Source organism: Hemitrygon akajei, chromosome 12 (genome assembly GCF_048418815.1).
Source record: "Hemitrygon akajei chromosome 12, sHemAka1.3, whole genome shotgun sequence".
Taxonomy (NCBI): Eukaryota; Metazoa; Chordata; class Chondrichthyes; order Myliobatiformes; family Dasyatidae; genus Hemitrygon; species Hemitrygon akajei.
The window spans coordinates 45,138,397-45,152,466 of NC_133135.1; the positions used below are offsets into that span (position 1 = coordinate 45,138,397).

General features: G+C 39.2%; 1 protein-coding gene across 1 annotated transcript in view; it reads right to left on the reverse strand.

Moving 5' to 3' along the window:
- Positions 1–900: 900 nt before the first annotated feature.
- rnf11b (ring finger protein 11b) overlaps positions 901–14,070 on the reverse strand; it is a 31,869-nt gene continuing 18,699 nt past the window's right edge. The window contains exons 2-3 of the mRNA XM_073063015.1: positions 10,796–10,965; positions 901–4,954 (exon numbers count right to left, since the gene is read on the reverse strand). Coding sequence (XP_072919116.1) covers positions 4,783–4,954; positions 10,796–10,965 — 342 coding nt within the window. The 3' untranslated portion in view covers positions 901–4,782. The remainder of the gene's footprint in view (positions 4,955–10,795; positions 10,966–14,070) is intronic.

Sequence of the window (14,070 nt, forward strand, 5' to 3'; positions counted from 1 at the left end):
ACTTGTACAAAGGCTGATAAAAGAGCTTAGATGACAAATTCAATTTTAAAAATATCCATTATTTTACAAATAAAAACAAGGAATGTGCTGGATTGATCAGCCTCACTGTTTATTCTTACATGACATTCAGTGAAAGGGCAAATTATAGGCAGGAACTTTAAACCTAAGGTTATACTGCAGATTAATTTGCACTTCAGAAATCTTGCATATTGGTGGAGCTATTCTGCATGAAAGTCTTCACATGAACAGACGCAATATTGACTGACAGTTTATTTTGTTTGTGATCCAAGGTCAAAGTTTAAAGAGGTTTAGAAAAGGCTACCAAATTGAGAGAAACATTAAGCGAAACAGAATCTAAATAAAAAACACCCGGTACAATTGTAACATGCTTTCAAAGTTATGCAATCTGAATCCTAATTACTATTAAATTGTGCACTTTTCCCTGGGAAAACCTAGTCTACCAGTACCTCTTCATATTAGCAGCATATTATAATGTGCTTTCTGATAATTGAAGGTTTCCTATACACACAACTTTATATAAATGATATATCTGAACAACAATTAAATGGGATCTGGTCATAAGACCTTGATCTTGGGAATATTACATGCAATTATATAATTGATTCCAGTCAATTATATCTCTAGACTTCTAAATTACCAACAGCAAAGATTACATTGAACTGGAAATTGTAACCCAAATGATAGCAAAACAATGGTCCTTTGAAATATCTTCAGTGCCTGGGTCTATTCAAAACTTGAATTACCTTATTCTCGAGGTCTATCTATATGGTACTCCAACAATTTGATGTGCACAAAATATTTAATAATGGAACATCTTGTAAAAATTAACACTGCAGCTAAGGGGCACACTATAAAAATAAAACACCATTCAAAAATTACTTTTTAGTATTGCAGATTTTAATACCTGCTGTCTTAAGCAAGCCCATAAATTATACATGAATCTCTACTTTTTGGAATGTGCAATGTTTTTGAATAAATTATTTGAATTGATAATGCACGATTAGACATTAAAAGATAAACAAGCGTCTCTTTCCCCCTTCATTCCTCCCCCCCAAAATGCAGTGATGGCAGCCACAGCCGCAAATGGAATGTATTGTGCAGTATTTTACTACTACTCTTGCCTTCAACACCTTAGCATCATCAGGCTCTTTACTCTCTAAACACAATTAAGTAAAAGTATTTAAAGCACAAACAGTTCTGTAACAAATCCAATATTTCAAAGCATCCAGAAAAACCTAAACAATGAAAAAGCATAATATTTATTAAGACAAGTTGATTACCAATAAATAAAACTGCAGCAAAATTTAACATTGGTTATACAACTTGAAGACATTACAACCTTCTACTTCTCAGCAAATTTGAATAGATAATGCAATAAAATAGCCTACAATGTGCATAGAAATTTTATACCTACACCGTATAGCCAGGATATTTACTCACTGTTGCATGTTTAGGAGAATTTTAAATTTTCCACCAAATGTAATGCTTAAAAACTTCACATATTTGTAAATATTTTCAGCCTTTTCACCATCAAGATTCAGCGAGGTCTTAAGCAACCTTATTAAAATTAATGGCTATACAGTTATACAGTAGTAGGCAGCCATAATCCGCTTGACTTTTTGTAAAAAGTAAAAAAGGTAACAATTGAAAGCTAAAAAAGTAATTCTTTTGCCCCCTCCCACCAAACCATTTCCCCAATGTCATCAAACAACAATAAGTGGCCTTATTGTTTCACTTTCCTTCACACTTAAAATCTTGGACTTGAGCTATTGATAGTAATGTGTCAAAATAAAGTGGGATTAATTCATTTTATTTTTAATGTTGTAAGGATTGCTGCAGATCAAAATGATCAAAACTATGATCATGTGCTTCTACAGAGCCATTTTAGAATTATGGTGTAGGTTTAAATTCTGAAATTCTTATTACTGTTTGATCACAATGGGGTCAAAGGGAAAAAGGCAGAAGAATATAAGATAGCTCAACACTTAAAAATGATTCCACTAAGGAACTATTAAATCTCAGTTGAGTTACAAAAATGTGAAAATCTAGTGTGGATGGTATTACTTAGATATCAGCAATATTAAAAAGAAAAGAGTTTTGGATAGTGGGCAATAACACTTAACCTGTTTGGTATTTCAACATCAAAAGCACTAGTGAACTGCACAATTAATTTCCTTAAAGTAGCATACTATTTATAAATGAAAGAAATATAAAATCATGCTGCCACCGAGCTATTCAAGGAGGCAAGCCAATTATTACAGACTTGGAGCACTAAAGGTCTTACAATTATATCAAAACAAAATCTTTGTTTATGCTGGTAACAGAAAGTGCCTAGAAACATACCACCACTAAAAGTCTATTCAACTCACCATTGCTGAACGAAATGTGTAATGTCACATAAATAAAATGAACACTCAAAAATTGTTAGCTTCACACACAACACTCGTGATTACTCCCACTTATTCCTGCACCTCAATGTGCACAATAATTGAAATTTAAACATTACTGTAAAGGTGTACAGTTAAAGTTTGTGGAATGGTCATAAAAGAAACAGTTGTAAATACTATGTTTTCACCATTAAAATATTGCACAAATCCAGGTCTTCCTTTTCACCGATTTAAAACCAACAGCTTTTAACTATACAGCTATTGCAATATTTGTCCCTCATGAAACAGGGGAAAATGTCTGATTTATAATCTTGCCTTTGATTTTGCAAACTATATCATTTAGATACTTAGAACAAACTAATTTCCCCTCACTATTCATCTGTGCAGTTTCCATTAGTTTGGAATTCCTGCAAGTCACATAGTAGTACTCAAAAATCCAGAAACTTTAATGCAAAATATTAATGGATAAATTTTGAAAATGCATCTCTGCCTTTACTTGAAGTTCTGCACACCACTGGAACTGCTTGATTCTCAAACATAGTCATTGCAATGATTTGCTATGATTAGATCATTTTTTTTTTGAGCACCATGCTAGTCTCACTCATAACAAGACACCATTTCAAAAGACCTAAGGCCATGAGTTCCATTTGTAATGGAAAAGAACTGTGCAAAAAAGCTTTAAACTCCTACTTTGTGCCAGTGTACAGATTAGTGTGATTTTTTTAAAAGGGAAAACTCCAGGTCCAATTATAAAGTTTAACATTTCAAAATTTCATAATTTTATACAGTAACTTGAGGCAGGATTTAAGAAAAAATGTTTGCAAACTTAAAAAAGATAATGATAAATTACATAAAAAGGTTGTCATTTGGACTCGTTTCCTCAATGTGCTTGGCAAATACATTTTCAGAGAATGTCCCTTAAAATAGTCCACTGTATTTTCTATTTCTCACACAGATCTATTGGAATTTGATTATGTTAAGATTCATTCACTAATGTTCTCAAGTGCTGTGGTTTCTTGTTCTTGCAACTCAAGCCAAACAATTAAATCACTTAATTGTATCATGACTTTATACATGCTCATCAAAATAAACAATGCACTGTAAATACCATAATTCTATCTGTGCACAATTTGAACTTTGATTGGTCTTATAATTTTGGTTGTCTATAAAACCAATGAATCATTCAGCTGCAAAATTAAAATAAAATTCAGTTATTGTATCAAAATTTTAAGGACATCCATTACAGTTGTATATTATGTGCTCTAGGGATTTTGTACAGAACTTATTTCCTTTAGGAAAATGATCAACAGATTCAGCATAATTGCTTGGTGATGAAGAGAGTTATTACTGTATTACAAAATTCTCCTTCAGCCCAAATTCAGTACTACAAACATATTGGAACTGAAGCCAAGTGATCTTTTAAAATAAGATAGTAAATGTTTTAATTTTCTGCACAAATGGATCATTATACTGGCACCTAGAGTTTTCCTAAACACAAAGCCTTGACCAAAATGTTAATATACCATCGAACTACTGTTGGAACAAACCAATACAAAATACTAAACACACTGCACTGCAGAAATAGTATCCTTAAAGTTAGTAAAATAGCCGATACTTCATAATTTGGACCTACATTTCTCATTGTAGTTGAACACATAATCAAAAGAAATACAGCAATAATATTAGTTTGTCAAGGAAACTAATAACCCATTAGGCCAATCTTTGCAGAGGCTCTTCTGGTCTAAAGAGGCACCAAAATGCCAGCTATTTCACAAAAATCTACAAGCAGGCACCTCTTCATATGCACAGACAGATATGCTGTATGTGCATATGTACAAATAAAAAAGCAGGTGTATAATTTAAGAGCTCTTTCGTAAAAAAAAATGTTCCCCAGAGAGCTTTATACCAAAAGAGAAAGTAAGCACCCATTATTCCTGAGAATTCTGCTGCATGGGACACTGACAACTGTTCAGTGCAAAAACACTACTCTATGCATCCAATATAAAACCACTATAAACAGCTTTAATTCAAAGAGGATACCATTTCTTTAACAAGTAAGCATGTTTTACAAACTTTTTGAAACATCTGTCACATCAAAACCATTTCTATCCTAGTGTGACCAAACTAATAGCCATTTACTGCTTGAATGTTTACTCAAATTCATAACATGTGGTCAGGGCTTTGTAGATTTTAAATAACAGCATTTAGGTATATGCATATAAATTTTTTTTAACAACTGCAGTCATGAGTTATTGTCAGTGTTGTACTTAGTACATGATCGCATACAATCAGGGTTCTCCAAATCTCTGACTCTTTGGCTCAGTGGTAGAGATCAGGATTTATTTCTTCCATGGTATCACAGATGCAAAGCTTCTCAGTTGGTTTCATAGGAAGAAAGCAATGCTGCATCCACTGGTTCCATACAAGACGGGCATGTGAACGATCGCATCAGCCAGTCATCTATACAGTCCAGGTGATAAATATGCATGCATGGAAGAAACCTAATTGGATCACCATAAACAAAGTCCATCATACAAATAACACACCTGAAAAGCAAAAAAAAAGGTTTATCATGACCAAAAGGATACTCCACAAATACATCCAAAAGCTTACATGTGGGGCTTTGTAACACTTATTTAGAAATATAGCATAGTAGAGGCACTTCTGGCACAATGAGCCACACCACCCAGCAACCCATCTATTTAACCGTAGCTTAATGACACGACAATTTACAATTACCAATTAACCCAGTAAGTTTTTAAAATGTGGGAGGAAACCAGTGCACCAGAAAAAACACATGCTCACAGGAAGGATGTGCAAACTTCTTAAAGATGCATTCATTTGAAGTGAATTCTGAACTTCGACACCTGAGTTATAACAGTGCTGTGCTAACCCCTAAGCAACTGTGGTGCCCAAAAGTGTGAAGAGATTCACTTTGGACAAGAGTATAAAACCCTATAGACAGTGGCGGGGATCAAACCCTGATCTTACAGCTGGTGCTGTCAAGCAATGCACTAACTGCTACGCTACTATACTGCCCAATTTGACAAAATTTTGTCAATTTGATCACAATTGGAAAACATCAAACGAAAGAAAATGTGCAGATTGCTTGTGTGAAGACGAAGTTTGACAGTTTTATTAATTGAGATATACAGCACCAAATAGGCTCTTTGAGTCACTCTGCCTACCCACCCCTGACTTAACCCTAGCCTCACCATGGAATAATTTACAATGATCACACATTCTGAGGTGGGAGGGTGATCAACCAGATGTCGTGGTACACATCGGTACCAATGACATAGGTAGAAAGAGTCAGGAGGTCCTGAAGAGTGAGTACAGAGAGTTTGGTAGGAAGTTGAAAAACAGGACCTCGAGGGTAGTAATCTCCAGATTGCTGCCTGTGCCACATGCCAGTGAGAGTAAGAGTGGGATGCTCTGGCAAATGAACACATGGCTGAGAAACTGGTGTAGGGGGCAGGGTTTCAGATTTCTAGATCACAGGGACCTCTTCTGGGTAGGTGGGACCTGTACAAGAGAGACAGGTTACACCTGAACTACAAGGGGACCAATATACTTGCAGGGAGGTTTGCTAGTGTTATTGGGGAGGACTTAAACTAGATTTGCAGGCGGATGGGAATCAGAGTGCCAGAGTAGATAGTGGAATGGGGGTAAAAATAAATGTTAGTAGTTCATGCAAAGTATGTATATTTCAATGCGAGGAGTATTGTGGGAAAGGCAGACGAGCTGAGGGCCTGGATTGACACATGGAATTATGACATCATAGCCATTACTGAAACTTGCCTACAGGAGGGGCAGGACTGGCAGCTCAATGTTCCAGGATTCCGATGTTTCAGATGTGATAGAGGCAGAGGGATGAAGGGTGGGGGGGGGGGGGGGGTGACTTTGCAAGTCAGGGAAAATATTACAGCAGTGCTTCAGCAGGACAGATTAGAGGGCTTGCCTACTGAGGCCATATGGGTGGAGCTGAGAAACAGGAAAGGTATGACCACATTAATAGGGCTGTATTATAGACCACCCAATAGTCAGTGAGCATTGGAGGAGCAAATATGCAGAGAGATAACAGACAACTGCAGGAGACAAAGTTGTGATTGTAGGGGATTTTAAGTTTCCACACATTGATTGGGACTCCCATACTGTTAAAGGTTTAGATGGGTTAGAGTTTGTAAATGTTCAGGAAAGTTTTCTAAATCAATATATAGATGTACCAACTAGGGAGGATGCAATATTAAATCTCCTATTAGGAAATGAGTTAGAGCAGGTGATGGAAGTGTGTGTAGGGGAACACTTTGGTTCCAGTGATCACAACGTCATTAGTTTCAACTTGATCATGGATAAAGATAGATCTGGTCCTCGGGTTGAAGTTCTAAACTGGAAAAAGGCCAAATTTGAAGAAATGAGAAAGGACCTAAAAAGCATAGATTGGGACAGGTTGTTCTCTGGCAAGGATGTGATTGGTAAGTGGGAGGCCTTCAAAGGAGAAATTTTGAGAGTGCAGAGTTTGTATGTTCCTGTCAGAGTTAAAGGCAAAATGAATAAGAATAAGGAACGTTGTTTCTCGAGGGATATTGGAACTCTGATAAAGAAGAGAGAGATGTATATAAGATCTTTAGGAGTATAAAAAGAGTAAGAAAATATTTAAGAAATCAGGAGGGCTAAAAAAACGAGGTTGCTTTGGCAGTCAGGGTGAAGGATAATCCCAAGAGCTTCTACAGGTATGTTAAAAGCAAAAGGATAGTAAGGGATAAAATTGGTCCTCTTGAAGATCAGAGAGGTTGGCTATGTATGGAACCAAAAGAAATGGGAGAGATATTAAATGGGTTTTTTGCATCTGTATTTACTAAGGAAACTGGAATGGAGTCTATGGAAACAAGGCAAACAAGTAAGAAGGTCATGGAACTTATACAGATTAAAGAGGAGGTGGTGCTTGCTGTCTTGAGGCAAATCAGAGTAGATAAATCCCCAGGACCTGACAGGGTATTCTCTCGGACCTTGAAGGAGACTAATGTTGAAATTGCAGGAGCCCTGGCAGAAATATTTAAAATGTCGATATCCACGGGTCAGGTGCCGGAGGATTGGAGGATAGCTCATGTAGTTCCGTTGTTTAAAAAAGGCTCAAAAAGTAAGCCAGGAAATTATAGGCCGGTAAGTTTGACATCGGTAGTAGGTAAATTATTGGAAGGAATACTAAGAAATAGGATCTACAATTATTTGGATTGACAGGGACTTATTAGAAAAAGTCAGCATGGTTTTGTGTGTGGTAGGTCATGTTTAATCAATCTGTTAGAGTTTTTTGAGGAAGTTACCAGGAAAGTGGATGAAGGGAAGGCAGTGGATGTTGTATACATTGACTTCAGTAAGGCCTTTTACAAGGTCCCGCATGGGAAGTTAGTTAGGAAGATTCAGTCGCTAGGCATACATGGAGAGGTAGTAAATTGGATTAGACATTGGCTGAATGGAAGAAGCCAGAGAGTGATAGTGGAGGATTGCTACTCTGAGTGGAGGCCTGTGACTAGTGGTGTGCCACAGGGATCAGTGCTGGGTCCATTGTTATTTGTCATCTATATCAATGATCTGGATGATAATGTGGCAAATTGGATCAGCAAATTTGCTGATGATACAAAGATTGGAGGTGTAGTGGACACTGAGGAAGGTTTTCAAAGCTTGCAGAGGGATTTGGATCAGTTGGGAGGAATGGGCTGAAAAATGGCAGTTGGGAGTTTAATGCGGACAAGTGTGGAGGTACTGCACTTCGGAAGGTCAAACCAAGGTAGAACATACAAGGTAAATGGTAGGACACTGAGGAGTGCAGTAGAAGAGGGATCTGTGAGTACGGATACATAATTCCCTAAAAGTGGCGTCACAAGTAGATAGGGTCGTAAAGAGAGCTTTGGTACATTGGCCTTTATAAATCAAAGTACTGAGTATAAGAGTTGGAATGTAATGGTGAGGTTGTATAAGACATTGTTGAGACCGAATTTGGAGTATTGCGTGCAGTTTTGGTCACCTAATTACAGGAAGGATATTAATAAGGTTGAAAGAGTGCAGAGAAGGTTTACAAGGATGTTGCTGGGACTTGAGAAACTGAGCTACAGAGAAAGGTTGAATAGGTTAGGACTTTATTCCCTGGAGTGTAGAAGAATGAGGGGAGATTTGATAGAGGCATATAAAATTATGATGGGTATAGATAGATGCAAGCAGGCTTTTTCCACTGAGGCCAGGGGAGAAAAAAACCAGAGGCCATGGGTTAAGGGTGAAGGGGGAAAAATTTAAAGGGAACATTAGGGGGGGGGCTTCTTCATGCAGAGAGGTGGGAATGTGGAATGTGCTGCCAGATGAAGTGGTGAATGTGAGCTCACTTTTGACATGTAAGAAAAACTTGGACAGGTATATGGGTGAGAGGGTTTGGAGGGATATGGCCCAGGTGCAGGTCAGTGGGACTAGGCAGAAAAATGGTTCGGCACAGCCAAGAAGGGTCAAAAGGCTTGTTTCTGTGCTGTAATGTTCTATGGTTCTATCAATGAGTCTACTAAACAGTAGGTCTTTGGACTATGGGAGGAAGCCAGAGCACCCAGAGAAACCCATAGACTCCATGGGGAGGGCGTTCAGACTTGTTCCAGGTAACATTGGAAATGAACTCCCTGAGCTGTAAGAGCACTGCACCTTAGAAAGGCCAATATCCCAGCTTTCTCTATTATGATGCCAAGTGACAACATACACCCAAGAAAACAACTCATAGATAGCCTCTCATCCAGAACTTGCCATGTGTCTATACAAAAGTGTCTCATATAGCTACAGGCAGCCTGGAAACGTACTACAGTACATTATGACCCCAAAAATCTAACCTAACACATTCCTGTATTTCTATTCTCAATCAAAAGCAAAACTTAGCAAGTCTTTCTTGGCAGTGGCATTAAGCAACAGTTACTACCAATTGTCTTCCAAAATTGCCATTGCATGCCAGCCAAGGCTCCACTACAACATTGGTCAAAGATGGACAAAGTGCGTAAATCCCAGAATTAGTATCACCTGATAGGGTATTAAGATACACTAAAACCTGCACCACCAACAGGCTTCAAGGGGAAAGCATAACCAAGCAGAGTCACCTCATGCACAAAAGATGATGACCACAGATCTTTTAAAAAAAGATCAGTGATATCAGAACCAGGATATTGTTGCAGGGGTTCCTCAGTGCAGTGGGTTGGGTCCATTCACAATCAAATGCCCATTCATTCATCACAAGATCGATGGCTGAGCTTACAATAGTGTTCCAATTCCATCTGCAGTTCCTTAAATAACAAAGAAGCCCAGGCCTGCACACAGCAATATTCAACAATTCAATGGCCAGCAATGATCACCTGCAACAAGATGTTTACACCACAGCCCTTAATATCCAATGGTAATGCCATGGCTAAACACAAGAGATTCACAGATGCTGGAAATCCAGACTTAACACACAAGATGCTAGAGGAATACAGCAGGTCAAGCAACATCAATGGAGATGTTTGTGCTGAGTCCCTTCATAGGAACAGATCAGTTCTTCCAGCATTTTGTGTGTTACACTGCCATTGCTCAGCTGTCCATTAATATGCTGGGGATGACCAATCAAAAGATACTTAGATGGACCAACAAATTAAATGATAACAAAAACATGCAGGTGCATGATAGAACACTTCACTTTTCTAGAGAAGTATGGCTCCAGTAACACTTGGTCTTTCTGCTCTGTTCTGGATGGTGCCATGGTAGCATCCCATGCATAAGAAGTCAACTATCCTGACTTGCTATTTCCTAACTGCTGCTGGATGCAAATACAGGTCAAAGGCACAACTGGAAGCACCTTCATTCGTTCAAAAGACTTAGTGGGCCATGCTAATGTTGACCTAAACAGCAGGGCCCACTATTTCAGGAATTACAATTTGGAGGTTAGAACTTCCAAACAGAAAACAGATGAGTAGTAGTAAATATGCAAACCAGCATTCAATCAGAAACAAGGGAATTAACTAGACAGATATTTTTTTAAAATAGGTATATAGAAAGATAGTGATGATCTAAAATTTGAACAGCATCATGAAGTTTGGCTGCTCTGAAGTTTTGTAATAGTTGTGTCAGGCAAAAACAGGTTCAACAGTATTTTCTTAAATGGTACACTAAAATAGAGATGAAAGATGGAGATCCTGCAAAAGCCCTGGTTTTTGTCCGAGAATAAAAGAAACAAAAACATCTATGCCTTTTGGTATAGGAGTAATTGCAGAAATAACTCAATGGATGAAGAAAACCCATTTATCCCCAGCATGCTTGTGTGGTAAATTTTCAGAGCTGAAAATCTATGAAAATGAAAATAATAATCTATGAAAATAATTTGAACTTACTCTCTAATTTTCTTTTCTGATCCATCTCTTCCTGGGTCATAGACCCCTTTGGGCAGGTGCTGAATGAGGCCTATTCTTTGCGCTATTCTGATCTGTTCTTCTTCAGTAAGCTGAGTGGCCAGCCGAGTCTGACTTGGAGTAGGATGATAAACAGGAATTGGAACCTGTTCCTAAGGGCAGAGAGATTTATAAGAGACATTGAAACAATTAATGTACTATTGCAAACACCAAGACTGTAAAATGGCCATTCTTTTAAAGGAGAGCAAGGCAATTTCACAAACAAATTACATAAAAACTGATTCAATTTGATCAGGAGGCAAAGAGTACTACTGGGCAACCAATATTTCACTCCTCAATCTCATAGGAGCCTAGAACGAGTGCACAAAGAAAAAAAAATAAACAAACATCATGATCATGAGAACAGATTAGAGGATGGATATTTTGCATTTAGGATCTCATCCCCATATCCCAAAAGCACAAAACAGGAGTGTGAAGATACGCTCCAATGAGATGGATTAGTGCATCATCTAAGTAGCTCAATAACAACCTGAGACAAAGCAATGAATCAACTGGCATATCATCCACCACTACTCATCGTTTGTCAATTGTGTGCCATGTTGAATGATGTAGGTGATCATGGTCTTTCCCAGACCATGATTGTTCTTGGCATTTAAAAAAAATAAACAGAAGTGGTTTGCCTTTGCCTTCTTCTGTGCAGTGTCTTTACAAGATGGGTGACCTCAGCCATAATCAACACCCTTCAGATTATGTCTGGGGTCAGTTGTCATTTTACCAGGATTTGTGATATGCACCAGCTGCTCAGAAGACCACCCACCACCTACTCCCATGGCTTCACATAACCCTGATCAGGGGGCTAAGTTACTATACCTTAACCAAGGGTGACCTGTAGGCTAGCGGAGGGAAGGCGAGCCTTGCACTCATTTGGTAAAGACTTGTCTCCACCCATCACCACTCATCATTATTGCTAAAATATAAGACGGTTTGCAGAAAGGAGGTGGAAGTGCGAGGACTGGTGCCAGACAAATAAACACTTCCAAGACAAAGGAGATGGTTACCGACTTCAGAACTCTCATCCCTCTTCACTGCATGGCTCAAAATAAATGCACTGCAGCAGATGGGCAGGCTTTACATTGAGGTCTTCTGTTGTTCGGGGTCGGCCATGTACATTGCATCGTAGTTGTCTGTGTAATATGCAAGCCACTATACAAGCGATATGGAAAACAAGCTGTTGCCCATGTAGCAGGTTCCCCCTCACCAAGCAGCTGATTAATCCAAAGGAACAGCAGCAACTGATACAGTTGGGCACCAGTGGCATCACAGGTGGTCAGCATTGCTAGTCAGTATTGAACTCAATGTAGGACTGCCTTATGGAATCCAGCTTTGTATTTCTTCCCATCTCCACCCCTCGGGGTTTACTTCTGAAGCCTACCTGCCCCATGAGTGGGTATAGCTGCAAGGCAGTGAAGGTACGAAATCAGAGTATTCCTTCTCCTAGATGAGCTGCCAGCTACAGCTGATGAGCCCCATCTGCCCGGAGTAACTGGGTTTAAGGTGCCAGTAACTCACCTTTGACCCTTCTCCTGTCTGTAGAAACTATTCTGCCAGGTTTAATAACTAAAACATGTATGAAGACCAGAAGCTTGATAGTTGTCAAAGGCTGTTTGAAGCACATATCATTGGGAGAATTTACTAGATAGTGGGACCGTGTCCCCACTACACAGCCCCCCTCCACAACCACCAGGTATGACAACGTAATGAACCAAGGTTCAACAATGGGCAGTCAAAACTGCCCACCACCAGAGACAAATATACAGAAAAGTGCCAGAGTAACAATTATTTCCATTCTCCTTTACACTTGTGTACTGGAAAGGATATTAAACAATCTTGAATTGTGAACTCATTAAGGCTCTTTCAATAGCATCTCCCAAACCCACAAATGTTACAATCAAGGAGGCCAAGGGACCTTGGGAGTACAAGATTACAACATCTGCACACTGCAACATCCCCACCTCAACTGTGTTGAGTGTTTAACTTTGTACTTGGCTCAGTTTTTTTCTTAGTAAGATTCACCTTGACCCCGCAACCCCACCCCACCCTCCCGTTCCAGTCGGCTGGTGGCGCAGTGAGACCAGCACCAGGCTGGAGAATGGAGGCTCCCGACTTCGATCCAGTGATAGACCATTCCCGTGCCGGGTTGATGTTGATCCAGTGACTCCCGTACCATCTGTGCCGGGTTGATGTCGAGCTCGCAACTCGACCTTGTAAAAAAAAACATTGTCACCTCCAGTTTAAATTCCCATGCGGAATATTGTGGAGGATGAAATACCCAAACCTAGATCAGCCCCCACTTGTCCCATTTAGCCTGTCTCAGTGCAGTGGTCCTTAGGACCCAGTGGACCTCGGGAGCCGGTGGAGGTCGGGACCTGGGGCCTGCAGTGTTTCTGCTCCATTGACGGGAAGCAATCGCGTTTGAAAATAAAGTGGAAATAATACAGCGTTTGGAAAGAGGTGAAACACCATCGGTCATTGGAAAAGCGTTAGGCCACAGTTGGTCAACTATCGGAACAATTTTAAAGGATAAAGTGAGAATAACAGAGCATGTGAAAGGCCCTGTCTGATGAAAGCTACAATTATCACTAAGCAACGCAGTGGTTTAATTGTTGGAATATATATGTTTCTTGTGTTTTATATGCATAGAAAGGTATAATATATACTATATACTAAGACAAACGTTTGACTAACTGAGGCTAAATACTACCGGATGTTCTTGTTCCGACTTACGTACAAATCCGACTTAAAGACGGACTCAGGAACGGAACTCGTACGTAACCTGGGGACTGCCTGTATGGGAATCATAAATAGGCCTCTAAACAGTAGCCAAGACATGGGGTTGAGATTGCAAAGGGAACTGGAAAAGGTATGTAATAAAGATAATGTCACAATTGTAATGGGGGACTCAAATATGCAAGAGGATTGGAAAAAATCAGATTGGTGTTGGATCACAAGAGGGAGTTTCTTGAATGCCTACAAGATGGCTTTTTAGAGCAGCTTGTGCTTGGGCCTACTTGGGAAAAGGCCATCTTAGATTGGGTGTTGTGCAGTAACTCAGATCTTATTAGGGAGCTTAATGTAAAAGAACCCTTAGGAGGCAGTGATCATAATACGATTGAATTCATACCGCAATTTTAGAGGGAGAAGCACTAGTCACACATATCAGTATCGCAATGGAATAAAGGGAATTGCAGAGGCATGAG